Source organism: Oncorhynchus mykiss, chromosome 21 (genome assembly GCF_057628025.1).
Source record: "Oncorhynchus mykiss isolate SJ-2025 chromosome 21, ASM5762802v1, whole genome shotgun sequence".
Lineage (NCBI taxonomy): Eukaryota > Metazoa > Chordata > Actinopteri > Salmoniformes > Salmonidae > Oncorhynchus > Oncorhynchus mykiss.
In genome coordinates, this window is record NC_143042.1 from 35,734,130 (window position 1) to 35,747,037 (window position 12,908).

General features: G+C 40.0%; 1 protein-coding gene across 1 annotated transcript; it reads left to right on the top strand.

The window, feature by feature from the left end:
• The first annotated feature begins 4,493 nt into the window (after positions 1-4,493).
• Positions 4,494-12,140, top strand: LOC110500937 (SLAM family member 8-like). The gene is made up of 7 exons (XM_021578441.3): positions 4,494-4,854; positions 8,042-8,344; positions 8,572-8,841; positions 9,020-9,127; positions 9,332-9,390; positions 9,475-9,552; positions 9,682-12,140. Exons 1-7 carry the CDS (start codon positions 4,782-4,784, stop codon positions 9,754-9,756), a joined length of 966 nt encoding a protein of 321 aa, XP_021434116.2. The 5' UTR covers positions 4,494-4,781; the 3' UTR covers positions 9,757-12,140.
• Positions 12,141-12,908: the final 768 nt, after the last annotated feature.

The window sequence follows — 12,908 nt, forward strand, 5'->3', positions numbered from 1 at the left end:
AAGTCAACCTAAATGTGCCTAATTTGTTTATTAATAACTTTTCATGTTAAAAATTGTGCACTCTCCTCAAGAAATAGCATGGAATTCTCATGATCATTGATGCCCCATGAGGTGAGATCTTGCATGGAGCCCCAGACCGAGGGTGATTGACCGTCGTCTTGAACTTCTTTCATTTTCTAATAATTGCGCCAACAGTTGTTGCCTTCTCACCAAGCTGCTTTCCTATTGTCCTGTAGCCCATCCCAGCCTTGTGCAGGTCTAAAATTTTATCCCTGATGTCCTTACGCAGCTCTCTGGCCTTGGCCATTGTGGAGAGGTTGGAGTCTGTTTGATTGAGTGTGTGGACAGGTGTCTTTTATACAGGTAACGAGTTCAAACAGGTGCAGTTAATAGAGGTAATGAGTGGAGAAGAGGAGGGCTTCTTAAAGAAAAACTAACAGGTCTGTGAGAGACGGAATTCTTACTGGTTGGTAGGTGATCAAATACTTATGTCATGCAATAAAATGCAAATTAATGACTTAAAAATCATACCATGTGATTTTCTGGATTTTTGTTTTAGATTCCGTCTCTCACAGTTGAAGTGTACCTATGAAAAAAATGACAGACATGCTTTGTAAGTAGGAAAACCTGCAAAATCGGTAGTGTATAAAATATTTGTTCCCCCCACTGTATGTCTATGTCCTGGGAAATATTCTTGTTACTTACATCCTCATGCTAATTGCATTAGCCTGCATTAGCTCAACCGTCCCGTGGAAGGGTCACCGATCCCGAATGAAGCAATTGCTGGTTTTATTTTGTGCAGGACAGGCAATGGGTGTTCTGACCATACAACCCAAATCCTCCCAGATATTCAGTGGAGAGTCTGTCACTCTCAGATATAACATATAGAGGGGAGAAGTCACAGACTGGAAATACACATGGAGCAAGGATGATGTAGACTTCCTCAGTAGGAAGCATGAATATGAGATCAGTGAGATTAAGATTTCAGACAATGGTGACTACAGTTGTCTGGGTACACATATTGATCAGAAGAAGCATTCTACTGGAGTGATGCAGTCAGACTGACGGTGACAGGTATATCATCTTATCTCTCACTCACATCAATGCCTCCATGCCCATAATAACTTGACATTGGGCCCCATTTTAAGAAGGCTATTTCAAGGTCTGCCTACCATTGCTGTTCAGATTCCTCCATTAATTCAATCTCATTTCATGTAATAATTGAAGAAATATGGTGCATGGTACTAAGATCATACTTTTAACTGATTGGTGCACTAACTGCATTTGTCTTCATTGAACTGTTTCCACAGCTCTGCCTACAGCGTCTGTGAAGATAGTCACTACCCAGGAGACACTGTACTCCGGAGACACAGTCAAGCTGCAGTGTGAACTATCAGACTACACAGACTGGACATACCACTGGTTAATAAATAAAGAATGGCTTTCCAGTCAGACCAGTAAAACCACCACCATCTCTCTCTCTGATCAGGCTGGTCAGTACCAGTGTCAGTTGATAAGGACAAGACGAACCCAAAATTAATTTCTCAGCTTTGGCACAGGGGGAACATTGGGTTAAATGCTCAGAGTGACATATTTGTACTTTTTCAGCTATGGGATTCGATCCAGAAACCTCCCAGTTTCTGGCCCAACACTCTAACCACTAGGTTACCTAATGTGATAATATTTGTTTGTGCAGAGAGACCTGTGGCTGTTCTGACCCTCCAACCCAACAGGCCCCAGATATTCAGTGGAGAGACTGTCACTCTCAGATGTGACATACAGGGGGGAGAAGAGATTGAGTATTATTTTTTATAACAGTGGGAAGTCAGTCTACTCCAAAACAGAGCCTGAGTACAGAATCAGTCCTGCAATGAATTGTCTATATACCTGTGAAGGTCTTCAGAAAAGAAATGGCTTAAAACACACCCAGACAAGTAATGCTCTACAATTAATGTCATGTAAGTCTGTTTTTATGGGATTGCAATAGAAAGAGACAGAATAGTGAGAGAAAACGAGGAAGGACAGTTGTCTCAGATGAGATCAGGGCCACATTGGTTGACCATGTGCTCAACCATGGATTGAGTATGAGGGAGGCTGGGCAGAGATTTCAGCCCAACCTGAGCCGCTACACTGTTGCATCTATCATCATTGTATTGCTTGGAAAATATTGCTGTCAGTCTTCTGTAAACCACATCCAGATTTGACTTCTATTGATATGAACCCATACAGAAGTGGTCCATGTTTGAACTAATATGATGACATAGAGAGAGGAAGGAATAAGAGGGCAAACCCAGTAGACTGAGAGGTTATGTTGTTGCTATGGACCAATCACCATATTATTATATTACATAAACATATATTATATGTTTCTATATTGTGATCCATAAGAATGTGGTGTAGTTACAGGCCTGAACTGAAGGGGTCGATAACAAACCCCAGATGTTTACCTTGTTTCGTCACACAGTGTCTCAAACTCTACAACAAACCACTTAGATATGTTTAGAGGTAAATCATTTTTTAAAATGTATTAATGTTTTCAACATATAATGATGTGACAGCTTTGACAGCTCTTTGGTCTTGGCCATAGTGGATGGAGTTTGGAGTGTGACTGTTTGAGGTTGTGGACAGGTGTCTTTTATACTGATAACAAGTTCAAACAGGTGCCATTAATACAGGTAACGAGTGTAGGACAGAGGAGCCTCTTAAAGAAGAAGTTACAGGTCTGTGAGAGCCAGAAATCTTGCTTGTTTGTAGGTTTGTAGGTACTTATTTTCTACCATCATTTGCAAATAAATTCATTAAAAATCCTACAATGTGATTTTCTGGATTTTCTTTATCATTTTGTCTGTCATAGTTGAAGTGTACCAATGATAAAAATTACAGGCCTTTCTCATCTTTTTAAGTGGGAGAACTTGCACAATTGGTGGCTGACTAAATACTTTTTTGCCCCACTGTATATTATACTTAAGCATGGTTTAATTGTGTTTCACTGTAACAGATTTTTTTATTATAAGGTGTAATGAAGATGGATCTTATCTGCAGCTACAGTAATTGTGTCTGCTTTGTATTGTCATGAATTCCGCCGAAGTTGGTTTCTCTCCTAGTTCGGGCGACGTTTGGCGGTCGGCGTCGCCGGTCTTCTAGCCATCATCGATCCACTTTTAATTTTCCATTTGTCTTATATTGTCTTCCCACACACCTGGTTTCATTTCCATCATTACATGTTGTGTATTTAACCCTCTGTTCCCCCCATGTCCTTGTCCGGAATTGTTTATTGTAAGTGCTTGTGCACGTTATTCTGGTGTGCGACGGGTTTTGTACCCATTGATATATTGTTCTGTTTCCGGTGGTTTTTATTTTTAAACTGTGCCATTGTAAACACAGTTTTTGCTCTCCTTCGCCTGACTTCTCTGCCACCAGTACGCACGCCTTACATGTATTGTGTATTGCATTGTTATGTTTTTTTTGTGTAACTTTATTAAAACCTACTGTCTTTGATTTATTATATCTGTAATTCAGATGATAGACTAACATATTTGTATATGAATTTCCTAAATATTAGAATAATTATTCACGCTTTCTTCTAATGGCCTGTACTTTTACAATATCTTTGCGTTGTGCTTTTTTAATAAGCAATTTTTTTATCCACCAGATGGTATGAGTGCTTCCTTACAGTAAATGGATATTGTCATCGTCATCAACTTTTCCATAAAACCTAATTTGGTCAAAACTCCTTTCAGCCTAGTAGAGATCTTATGCTCCACAATGTGTGACATGTCCCGACAAATGATGACATTAGTGGTGTATGACTCTGACTGCTATTTCCAGTGTCCCTGCATGGTCTGGAAGATCACTGTTCCAGTTAGGGGGTTCCTGTGTCTATGTGTTTATGTGTATGTGATCAGACAGACAGCCGGCAGCCAGGTCATTGTCACTGCTCCTGATAAAATAAAACAGGTCGCCACGGAGACCACAAGTCACAGGAAGTGACATCACCACAAGATGTTGCCTGAAACATAGAAGGGGGGCCTTTGTCAGTAACCTGGGACCCAGTACCTTCAGAAAAAGTTGGCGGGTGTTTCATGTCCCCCAGTCACCCTGACCTATGAGCATGCAGAAGAAGTCATGCAAACACGTCTGCAGACATACGAAGCCTAGATGAAAATGCACACAAACTGCTTTGATATTTTTGCTCTCTCTCACTCACTCTATCTAACCCCCCCATTCTCTCTCTTTTGTTCTCTTTTGTTCTCTCTCTCTCTCTCTCTCTCTCTCTTTCTCTGTATCTATTTCTCTATCATTTTCTCTCTTTCTCTCTCTGTCTCTGTCTCACTCTCTCTCTCTTCCCCCGAGCCCCCTATCTTTCTCTGCAACTTTGAGTGGTTTGCTCATAAAGTAACAAGTTACCGGTATCTGTGAAACACCAGGACCACGACCATTAACCACACAACCAGCAGCAGCTAGGAAACACATGCTCCAAAACCAGCACCATCAGACTGATCAACACAGTGACAGACCCCAAACACACCCACGTCTCATCGTCTAACTCTCAAGCTGAGTGAAGGGGTATTTTCAGAGAGCAACTAGAGAATGTGACTTCCTTTTCAGCTAACATACAATCATAATTTTATAGAACAGCAGCCGTCATCAAAAGGACGTCTCTGCTCTTTCTCTACACTACTATTCCTTCTCTGTGTGTATCGGTTAGTCAACCGCTAGCTACCAGTGACAGTGATAGATAAGTACATACAGCCAGAGGAAACAGTCAAAGCCTTAAAGAGATGTCTGGTGGTCCCTTCTCCTCCTTCTCCAAACAGGGAATACTGCTTCTCCTACTCTCCAACCTCCACTATGGTAAGTTCTGTAAAAAAAAAAAAAATTGTATCCTGTTCATGCTTTGTATATCTATTTCATGTGCTTTCTTGAATTATGAAGTTAGTAAAACCGTTAGCTTTCTCTAACTACCTTGTTGGTCTTTGCAACGGTGTGTATTGAATGTAGAATTTATTTCGAATATTTTGCTTTATTACTGTTTGATAACACCTACATAATACCTATATTCAGGAACATATCACGATCAAATCAAATCAAATGTATTTGTCACATACACATGGTCAGCAGATGTTAATGTGAGTGTAGCGAAATGCGTGTGCTTCTAGTTCCGACAATGCAGTAATAACCAACGAGTAATCTAACCTAACAATTCCAAAACTAGTACCTTATACACACAAGTGTAAAGGGATAAAGAATATGTACATAAAGATATATGAATGAGTGATGATACCGAACGGCATAGGCAAGATGCAGTAGATGGTATCGAGTACAGTATCGAGTACAGTATATACATATGAGATGAGTAATGTAGGGTATGTAAACAAAGTGGCATAGTTTAAAGTGGCTAGTGATACATGTATTACATAAAGATGCAGTAGATGATATAGAGTACAATATATACATATACATATGAGATGAGTAATGTAGGGTATGCAAACATTATAGTAAGTAGCATTGTTTAAAGTGGCTAGTGATATATTTTACATCAGTTTCCATCAATTCCCATTATTAAAGTGGCTGGATTTGAGTCAGTGTGTTGGCAGCAGCCACTCAATGTTAGTGGTGGCTGTTTAACAGTCTGATGGCCTTGAGATAGAAGCAGTTTTTCAGTCTCTCGGTCCCTGCTTTGATGCACCTGTACTGACCTCGCCTTCTGGATGATAGCGGAGTGAACAGGCAGTGGCTCGGGTGGTTGTTGTCCTTGATGATCTTTATGGCCTTCCTGTGACATCGGGTGGTGTAGGTGTCCTGGAGGGCAGGTAGTTTGCCCCCGGTGATGCGTTGTGCAGACCTCACTACCCCCTGGAGAGCCTTACGGTTGTGGGCGGAGCAGTTGCCATACCAGGCGGTGATACAGCCCGACAGGATGCTCTCGATTGTGCATCTGTAGAAGTTTGTGAGTGCTTTTGGTGACAAGCCGAATTTCTTCAGCCTCCTGAGGTTGAAGAGGCACTGCTGCGCCTTCTTCACAACGCTGTCTGTGTGGGTGGACCAATTCAGTTTGTCTGTGATGTGTACGCCAAGGAACTTAAAACTTACTACCCTCTCCACTACTGTCCCATCGATGTGGATAGGGGGGGTGCTCCCTCTGCTGTTTCCTGAAGTCCACAAAATCATCCCCTTAGTTTTGTTGACATTGAGTGTGAGGTTATTTTCCTGACAAGTGATTCTGCAGTTTTGAATGAGTGCCAATGGTGTGGTAGCATTGGGTTGGTTTTGGGGTAAACTTTGAAAATTGAGATACGAAAGACACGCATAGTGTATAGAGGAGTGAAAGAGACTGGGTTTTATGTCAGAAGGTAATGGGTCTCTGTAGAAGGACAGATGGCTTTGGAATGTGTTGGGTGGACAGGAGGAGGTCACATGATTGCTATAGGGGAAGGGGATGGACATCTGTGCATTAGGTGAAGGAGGGGTTGAGGTCAGGAGGTCAGGTCAGATCCCCTGAAGGGAGAAATAATGGTTTATTATCCTATTACCCTTTTCCTGTCGAACCATAAGATGTAAGGATTGGAGAGAAGGAGGACTATATATATACTTGTGGAGTATATATACTTGTGATGGAGTATATATACTTGTGATGGAGTATATGTACTTGTGATGGAGTATATGTACTTGTGATGGAGTATATATACTTGTGATGGAGTATATGTACTTGTGATGGAGTATATATACTTGTGATGGAGTATATATACTTGTGATGGAGTATATATACTTGTGATGGAGTATATGTACTTGTGATGGAGTATATATACTTGTGATGGAGTATATATACTTGTGATGGAGTATATGTACTTGTGATGGAGTATATATACTTGTGATGGAGTATATGTACTTGTGATGGAGTATATGTACTTGTGATGGAGTATATATACTTGTGATGGAGTATATATACTTGTGATGGAGTATATATACTTGTGATGGAGTATATATACTTGTGATGGAGTATATGTACTTGTGATGGAGTATATATACTTGTGATGGAGTATATGTACTTGTGATGGAGTATATATACTTGTGATGGAGTATATATACTTGTGATGGAGTATATGTACTTGTGATGGAGTATATATACTTGTGATGGAGTATATATACTTATGATGGAGTATATAAACTTGTGATGCAGTATATATACTTGTGATGGTGGGAACATGTCTTTGTCTGACTACAGCTGTGTTGACCCTTTGGGAAGAATTCAACTTGTTTAAGCTTCTCCCGTGTCTAAGAACCTAACAAGTGCTTCTAGATCGCAACAGATCTTAAGACCCTGTGCCTAATGGCTGCCATTCATTAAAATTAAAGCGATATGGGACTGTATCAATTGTTTCTATTACATAATATGAGACATTGCCAGACTAGGATAACTGCAGTTATGCCCTAAATATCCCACCTCATTGAGTTGTAACTTTATTTTGCCTTAATTCATGACAGATGTTTTTTCGTGTAAGGGTTTATATTTCATAACTTCAGACTGACATGTATTTATAATGCCGCCAGCGTTGTATATGACACATTTCAGGTGAATTATTAAACATTTAACACAGTGGGAGTTGTACTTGTGTGCTGAGGAGGGGTTATCAGATCCACCCCCCACTTCTCTTTTCCTATAATTTCATCCTGTTCTACTGAATTTGGGGGAGGAGTTCACTTTAATGAAGTAAAATAGGACCCAAGCACTCAGATACGTAAATATATCAAGTGAAAATATGCAAAGTATCATGTACAGTATAAATGAAACCTGGAAATGGCCTATATAAATCTAATCCATTATTATCTATTATTGATTTGGTAGGACGTTGCATTGCAGGATATTATTGTGTAAATATTCATGTAGGCACACTGTAACAAGTATTAGAGTGTAACAATGAGTAATTACAACACTTGCTACATTGTACTACATTAATAATTACACAGTAATAAGATCATTGTAATATAGTGTGCAACCATTGATTGATGTCAAAATAGCATGTGTATTTGTGTGTTTCAGTTGTGGGTGTTCCTCTGATCATCAACAAGAGAGTGGGGGACTCCGTGGAGCTGCTGGCAGGCTTAGAGACAGAACATATAAAATCCTTGGTGTGGAAGTTTATGGGAAAGGATATTGCAGAATTCAATTCAGAGGTTGTATATTCACCTGCATCCCAGTTTGAGGGGAGACTAAAGATGAACGCCAAAAACTACAGTTTAACAGTCAGAGAACTGACACTGCAAGACTCAGGTGATTTTCTACTTACAGGTGAAGAGGACAAAGGTCAGATTGGCAGTAAGACCATCACTCTGAAGGTCCACGGTAGGCTTTTAATACCATTATTGCATCCATTATTGCATTTTGATATAATTCTTATTTATGATCTTTAAACTATAACACAGATTTTGTGGTTTTATACTGACCTAACTCACCGTGCTTTGTTAAATATCCATCACATTTTCAAGTCGTCTATCTCCTGGTGGTATGGCTATGGTAGGGTTCATTTAGAAGACTGATTATGAGTCTCTATCTCTCTCCTGGTTGGTCAGAGTCTATATCCAAGGTGGTGATCCACACAGACATCAAGCTATTGGCCAACCACTCCTGTACGGTACGGCTGGTGTGCAACGTGTCCTCCGACCCCAACATTACCTACACCTGGGAGAGAGACAATGAGATCTACGGGGACGCCCAGCAGATTCACTTCTCTCTCTCACCAGAAGAGAGAGACATCAGTGTAAAGTGCAACGCCTCCAACCTAGTCAGTTGGAAAACTGCTTTTGAGATGGCAAAGTGTAGTAATGACACAACCACCCCAGGTACCTAGATATCATAATAATCCCTTCCCTTCTATACACTTTTCAGTGTGCTTATATGCTTATGTTGTCAAATACATTATGTAATGCATGTGATTACATTGGATGTATATGATATAGAGCCATTTAGACTTTATCATATTGTATTGTCTAATCATGTGTGTTGTACAATATGTGACAGGACTGACATGGTATACCATCTACATCGGAATATCAGTAGGAGGCGCTGTGGTGCTGATCCTCACTGTAGCTGTGGCGGTGTGGTATTGCAGGGGACGAAGTAACACAGGTATGTACAGCTTAGGGCCCTCAGCTATACTTAAAGTGACATTTCAGGTGGTTCTAGAATTATTCTTCAGCTGATCAGATTTTTGGGGGGATTTGCTAGAAATTAGAAAAAGAGTGAGACCCCTCATTAATTCCTGGGTATGTTTGTTGATATCCTGTATAAAATGTGTCTGATTGGTTGACATTTTGTTCTTATGAAACACAGCAGATCTACCTGACAACACAATATATGCTGATGTTATGATCAACACAAGAAGTAGAGATGTAAGTATGCATTGTCATTATTATGTATCTGAATGTGTTAAAGCTGTATGTACTGTATTGTAATGGGCTGTATTTTGATTCCAGACAAGATCAAACAGTCATGTAAACCCAATATCCTTCTATGAAACTGTCAATGATCTGGTTATCCCAAGATTGAACAAGGTAAGATATAAATGGTCATAATGGTAAAATGTATGTGGTTGAATGGAAGACTATGTAGTCTACTTTGAGAATAGTCACTACCTTTCTTGATGCTGAAATAGTTTCTTCTTGATTATCTGTCACATGTAGCCGCAGACTCTGTATGATAAGATCGCGTTTGGACGCCCAGAAGGACCCCAGTCTCCCTACCAGAATGTACTGTGAGCTGAACAGGATGTGGTCATAGGTTGGGCCTCCCATAGATATGGAACCCTCTGCATGCTCTGCATCTTACACGTGTACTTTCTGTAGATAGGCCTAGACTTTACTGTCTATTTGCTTACTTTAACTTCTTTCTCCTTTTGATGATTCTCATATATACAGTATGTCATAAGGCCTTATGCCTTTCTTTGAAGGCCTAGTTACAATTACAGTGCATTGCGAAAGTATTTGTCCCCCTTGAACTTTGCGACCTTTTGCCACATTTCAGGCTTCAAACATAAAGATATAAAACTGTATTTTTTTGTGAAGAATCAACAACAAGTGGTGCACAATCATGAAGTGGAACGACATTTATTGGATATTTCAAACTTTTTTAACAAATCAAAAACTGAAAAATTGGGCGTGCAAAATTATTCAGCCCCTTTACTTTCAGTGCAGCAAACTCTCTCCAGAAGTTCAGTGAGGATCTCTGAATGATCCAATGTTGACCTAAATGACTAATGATGATAAATACAATCCACCTGTGTGTAATCAAGTCTCCGTATAAATGCACCTGCACTGTGATAGTCTCAGAGGTCCGTTAAAAGCGCAGAGAGCATCATGAAGAACAAGGAACACACCAGGCAGGTCCGAGATACTGTTGTGAAGAAGTTTAAAGCCGGATTTGGATACAAAAAGATTTCCCAAGCTTTAAACATCCCAAGGAGCACTGTGCAAGCGATAATATTGAAATGGAAGGAGTATCAGACCACTGCAAATCTACCAAGACCTGGCCGTCCCTCTAAACTTTCAGCTCATACAAGGAGAAGACTGATCAGAGATGCAGCCAAGAGGCCCATGATCACTCTGGATGAACTGCAGAGATCTACAGCTGAGGTGGGAGACTCTGTCCATAGGACAACAATCAGTCGTATATTGCACAAATCTGGCCTTTATGGAAGAGTGGCAAGAAGAAAGCCATTTCTTAAAGATATCCATAAAAAGTGTTGTTTAAAGTTTGCCACAAGCCACCTGGGAGACACACCAAACATGTGGAAGAAGGTGCTCTGGTCAGATGAAACCAAAATTGAACTTTTTGGCAACAATGCAAAACGTTATGTTTGGCGTAAAAGCAACACAGCTCATCACCTTGAACACACCATCCCCACTGTCAAACATGGTGGTGGCAGCATCATGGTTTGGGCCTGCTTTTCTTCAGCAGGGACAGGGAAGATGGTTAAAATTGATGGGAAGATGCATGGAGCCAAATACAGGACCATTCTGGAAGAAAACCTGATGGAGTCTGCAAAAGACCTGAGACTGGGACGGAGATGTGTCTTCCAACAAGACAATGATCCAAAACATAAAGCAAAATCTACAATGGAATGGTTCAAAAATAAACATATCCAGGTGTTAGAATGGCCAAGTCAAAGTCCAGACCTGAATCCAATCGAGAATCTGTGGAAAGAACTGAAAACTGCTGTTCACAAATGCTCTCCATCCAACCTCACTGAGCTCGAGCTGTTTTGCAAGGAGGAATGGGAAAAAATGTCAGTCTCTCAATGTGCAAAACTGATAGAGACATACCCCAAGCGACTTACAGCTGTAATCGCAGCAAAAGGTGTCGCTACAAAGTATTAACTTAAGGGGGCTGAATAATTTTGCACGCCCAATTTTTCAGTTTTTGATTTGTTAAAAAAGTTTGAAATATCCAATAAATGTCGTTCCACTTCATGATTGTGTCCCACTTGTTGTTGATTCTTCACAAAAAAATACAGTTTTATATCTTTATGTTTGAAGCCTGAAATGTGGCAAAAGGTCGCAAAGTTCAAGGGGGCCGATTACTTTCGCAAGGCACTGTAGGAGATTCTGAAATCTGTCATAGGCAGTAGTAGGTGTTGTGATCACACAAGCTCATATGTCGGATTTCAATTTTCTAGATTAAAGAAAATATATGTAGATAATAGCATGACATTGATTAGTGAGTTTGAGTTATGCCTGTGAATAGAAAGTGTACTCTGTTGCATTGGGATTATGGGCTCGCCAGGCATTGATGAGGTTGTAATCAGAGAGTATATGATGGAGAGCCTTTGTTACATGTGGATTGTAGTTGTTCTTATTTTTTTCGTCCGCATGTCCAAAATGGCATTCATGTCTGTCCCAATAACCAGATGGAATTCAAGTAATTTCCCAAAATATGCCGTTCACAGAATAAAAAATGTTTTTACCTTTTTGAATACGTTGAGTGCCTTGCATTTACAGTGAATTGTAATTAACTCTCATGACTGTATTTGTTAGCGAAAGAGACATGATTGTTGTATTGAATGGTTTTCAGTACTGTAGCCTTCACCAAGTGAATGTCTAAGTGAATATGTTATCTTAAAAATTAAACTCATTATGACAACGCATTACATGTATCATAAATCCCTTGAGGTCCTAGTTACACCCTAACACACTGGTCTGAAACTCCTGGTTTACAGGCCACATCAAGCCTACAAGTCACATTATGTTGGCTTGCAAAGTGATGTTTAATTCCTATTGGAATCCAGCCAGAGTTAGGATATCCAACAATTTGAACTTTTTATCACACACAACTGCATTCAGAATGACTGTTGGTGTAGGGAAGATTGATTACTGAGACTGCCTAAATCATATAAACCGGATCAGCCAAAACAGTAATGTGTGAAATAAGTCGAACTACTAACAGATTGGATTAGTTTGATTGGTTGATTAACCTTTTCATGCATGAGTTCCAAACATCTCCAGTCTCCCCAGTGTGAGTTTTTTTATGCACGTGATGTTAGAACATTCTCTCCATTCCAGAATGTGAATTGATTGATTGATTGCAACAGTACATTTAATCCACGCTGCCCTCAAACCAAGGCATGCAGCCTGTTCTTATTTATAGGCTGTTTTCAACTTGTCAATTTCAAATGATTTGTATTTTTGTATTTTTGGTATTTTCTAACAACAGTTTGAATTGAGGGGTGTTCCGCCTCCTTGTTAATTCACATAAAAGTCATTTTTACTTTTGAGGACCCTTTTTTTATTTTTACATGACCCGGACCAAAATTCCCCAAGAACTTCCCAATTGTTTGTGCAGTTCAAGTCTGCAGACATTTGCGCATCTCCCGTCCTGCACACAGGTGTTCCACATGTCCCGTCTGTTGCCTGCA

Bases quoted from the DNA above. Each gene is read 5' to 3' on its own strand.
- LOC110500937 (XM_021578441.3), top strand. From the start codon at position 4,782: ATGTCTGGTGGTCCCTTCTCCTCCTTCTCCAAACAGGGAATACTGCTT. The intron at 4,855-8,041 runs GTAAGTTCTGTA...TGTGTGTTTCAG, and splicing joins ACTCTCCAACCTCCACTATG to TTGTGGGTGTTCCTCTGATC. The intron at 8,842-9,019 runs GTACCTAGATAT...AATATGTGACAG, and splicing joins TAATGACACAACCACCCCAG to GACTGACATGGTATACCATC.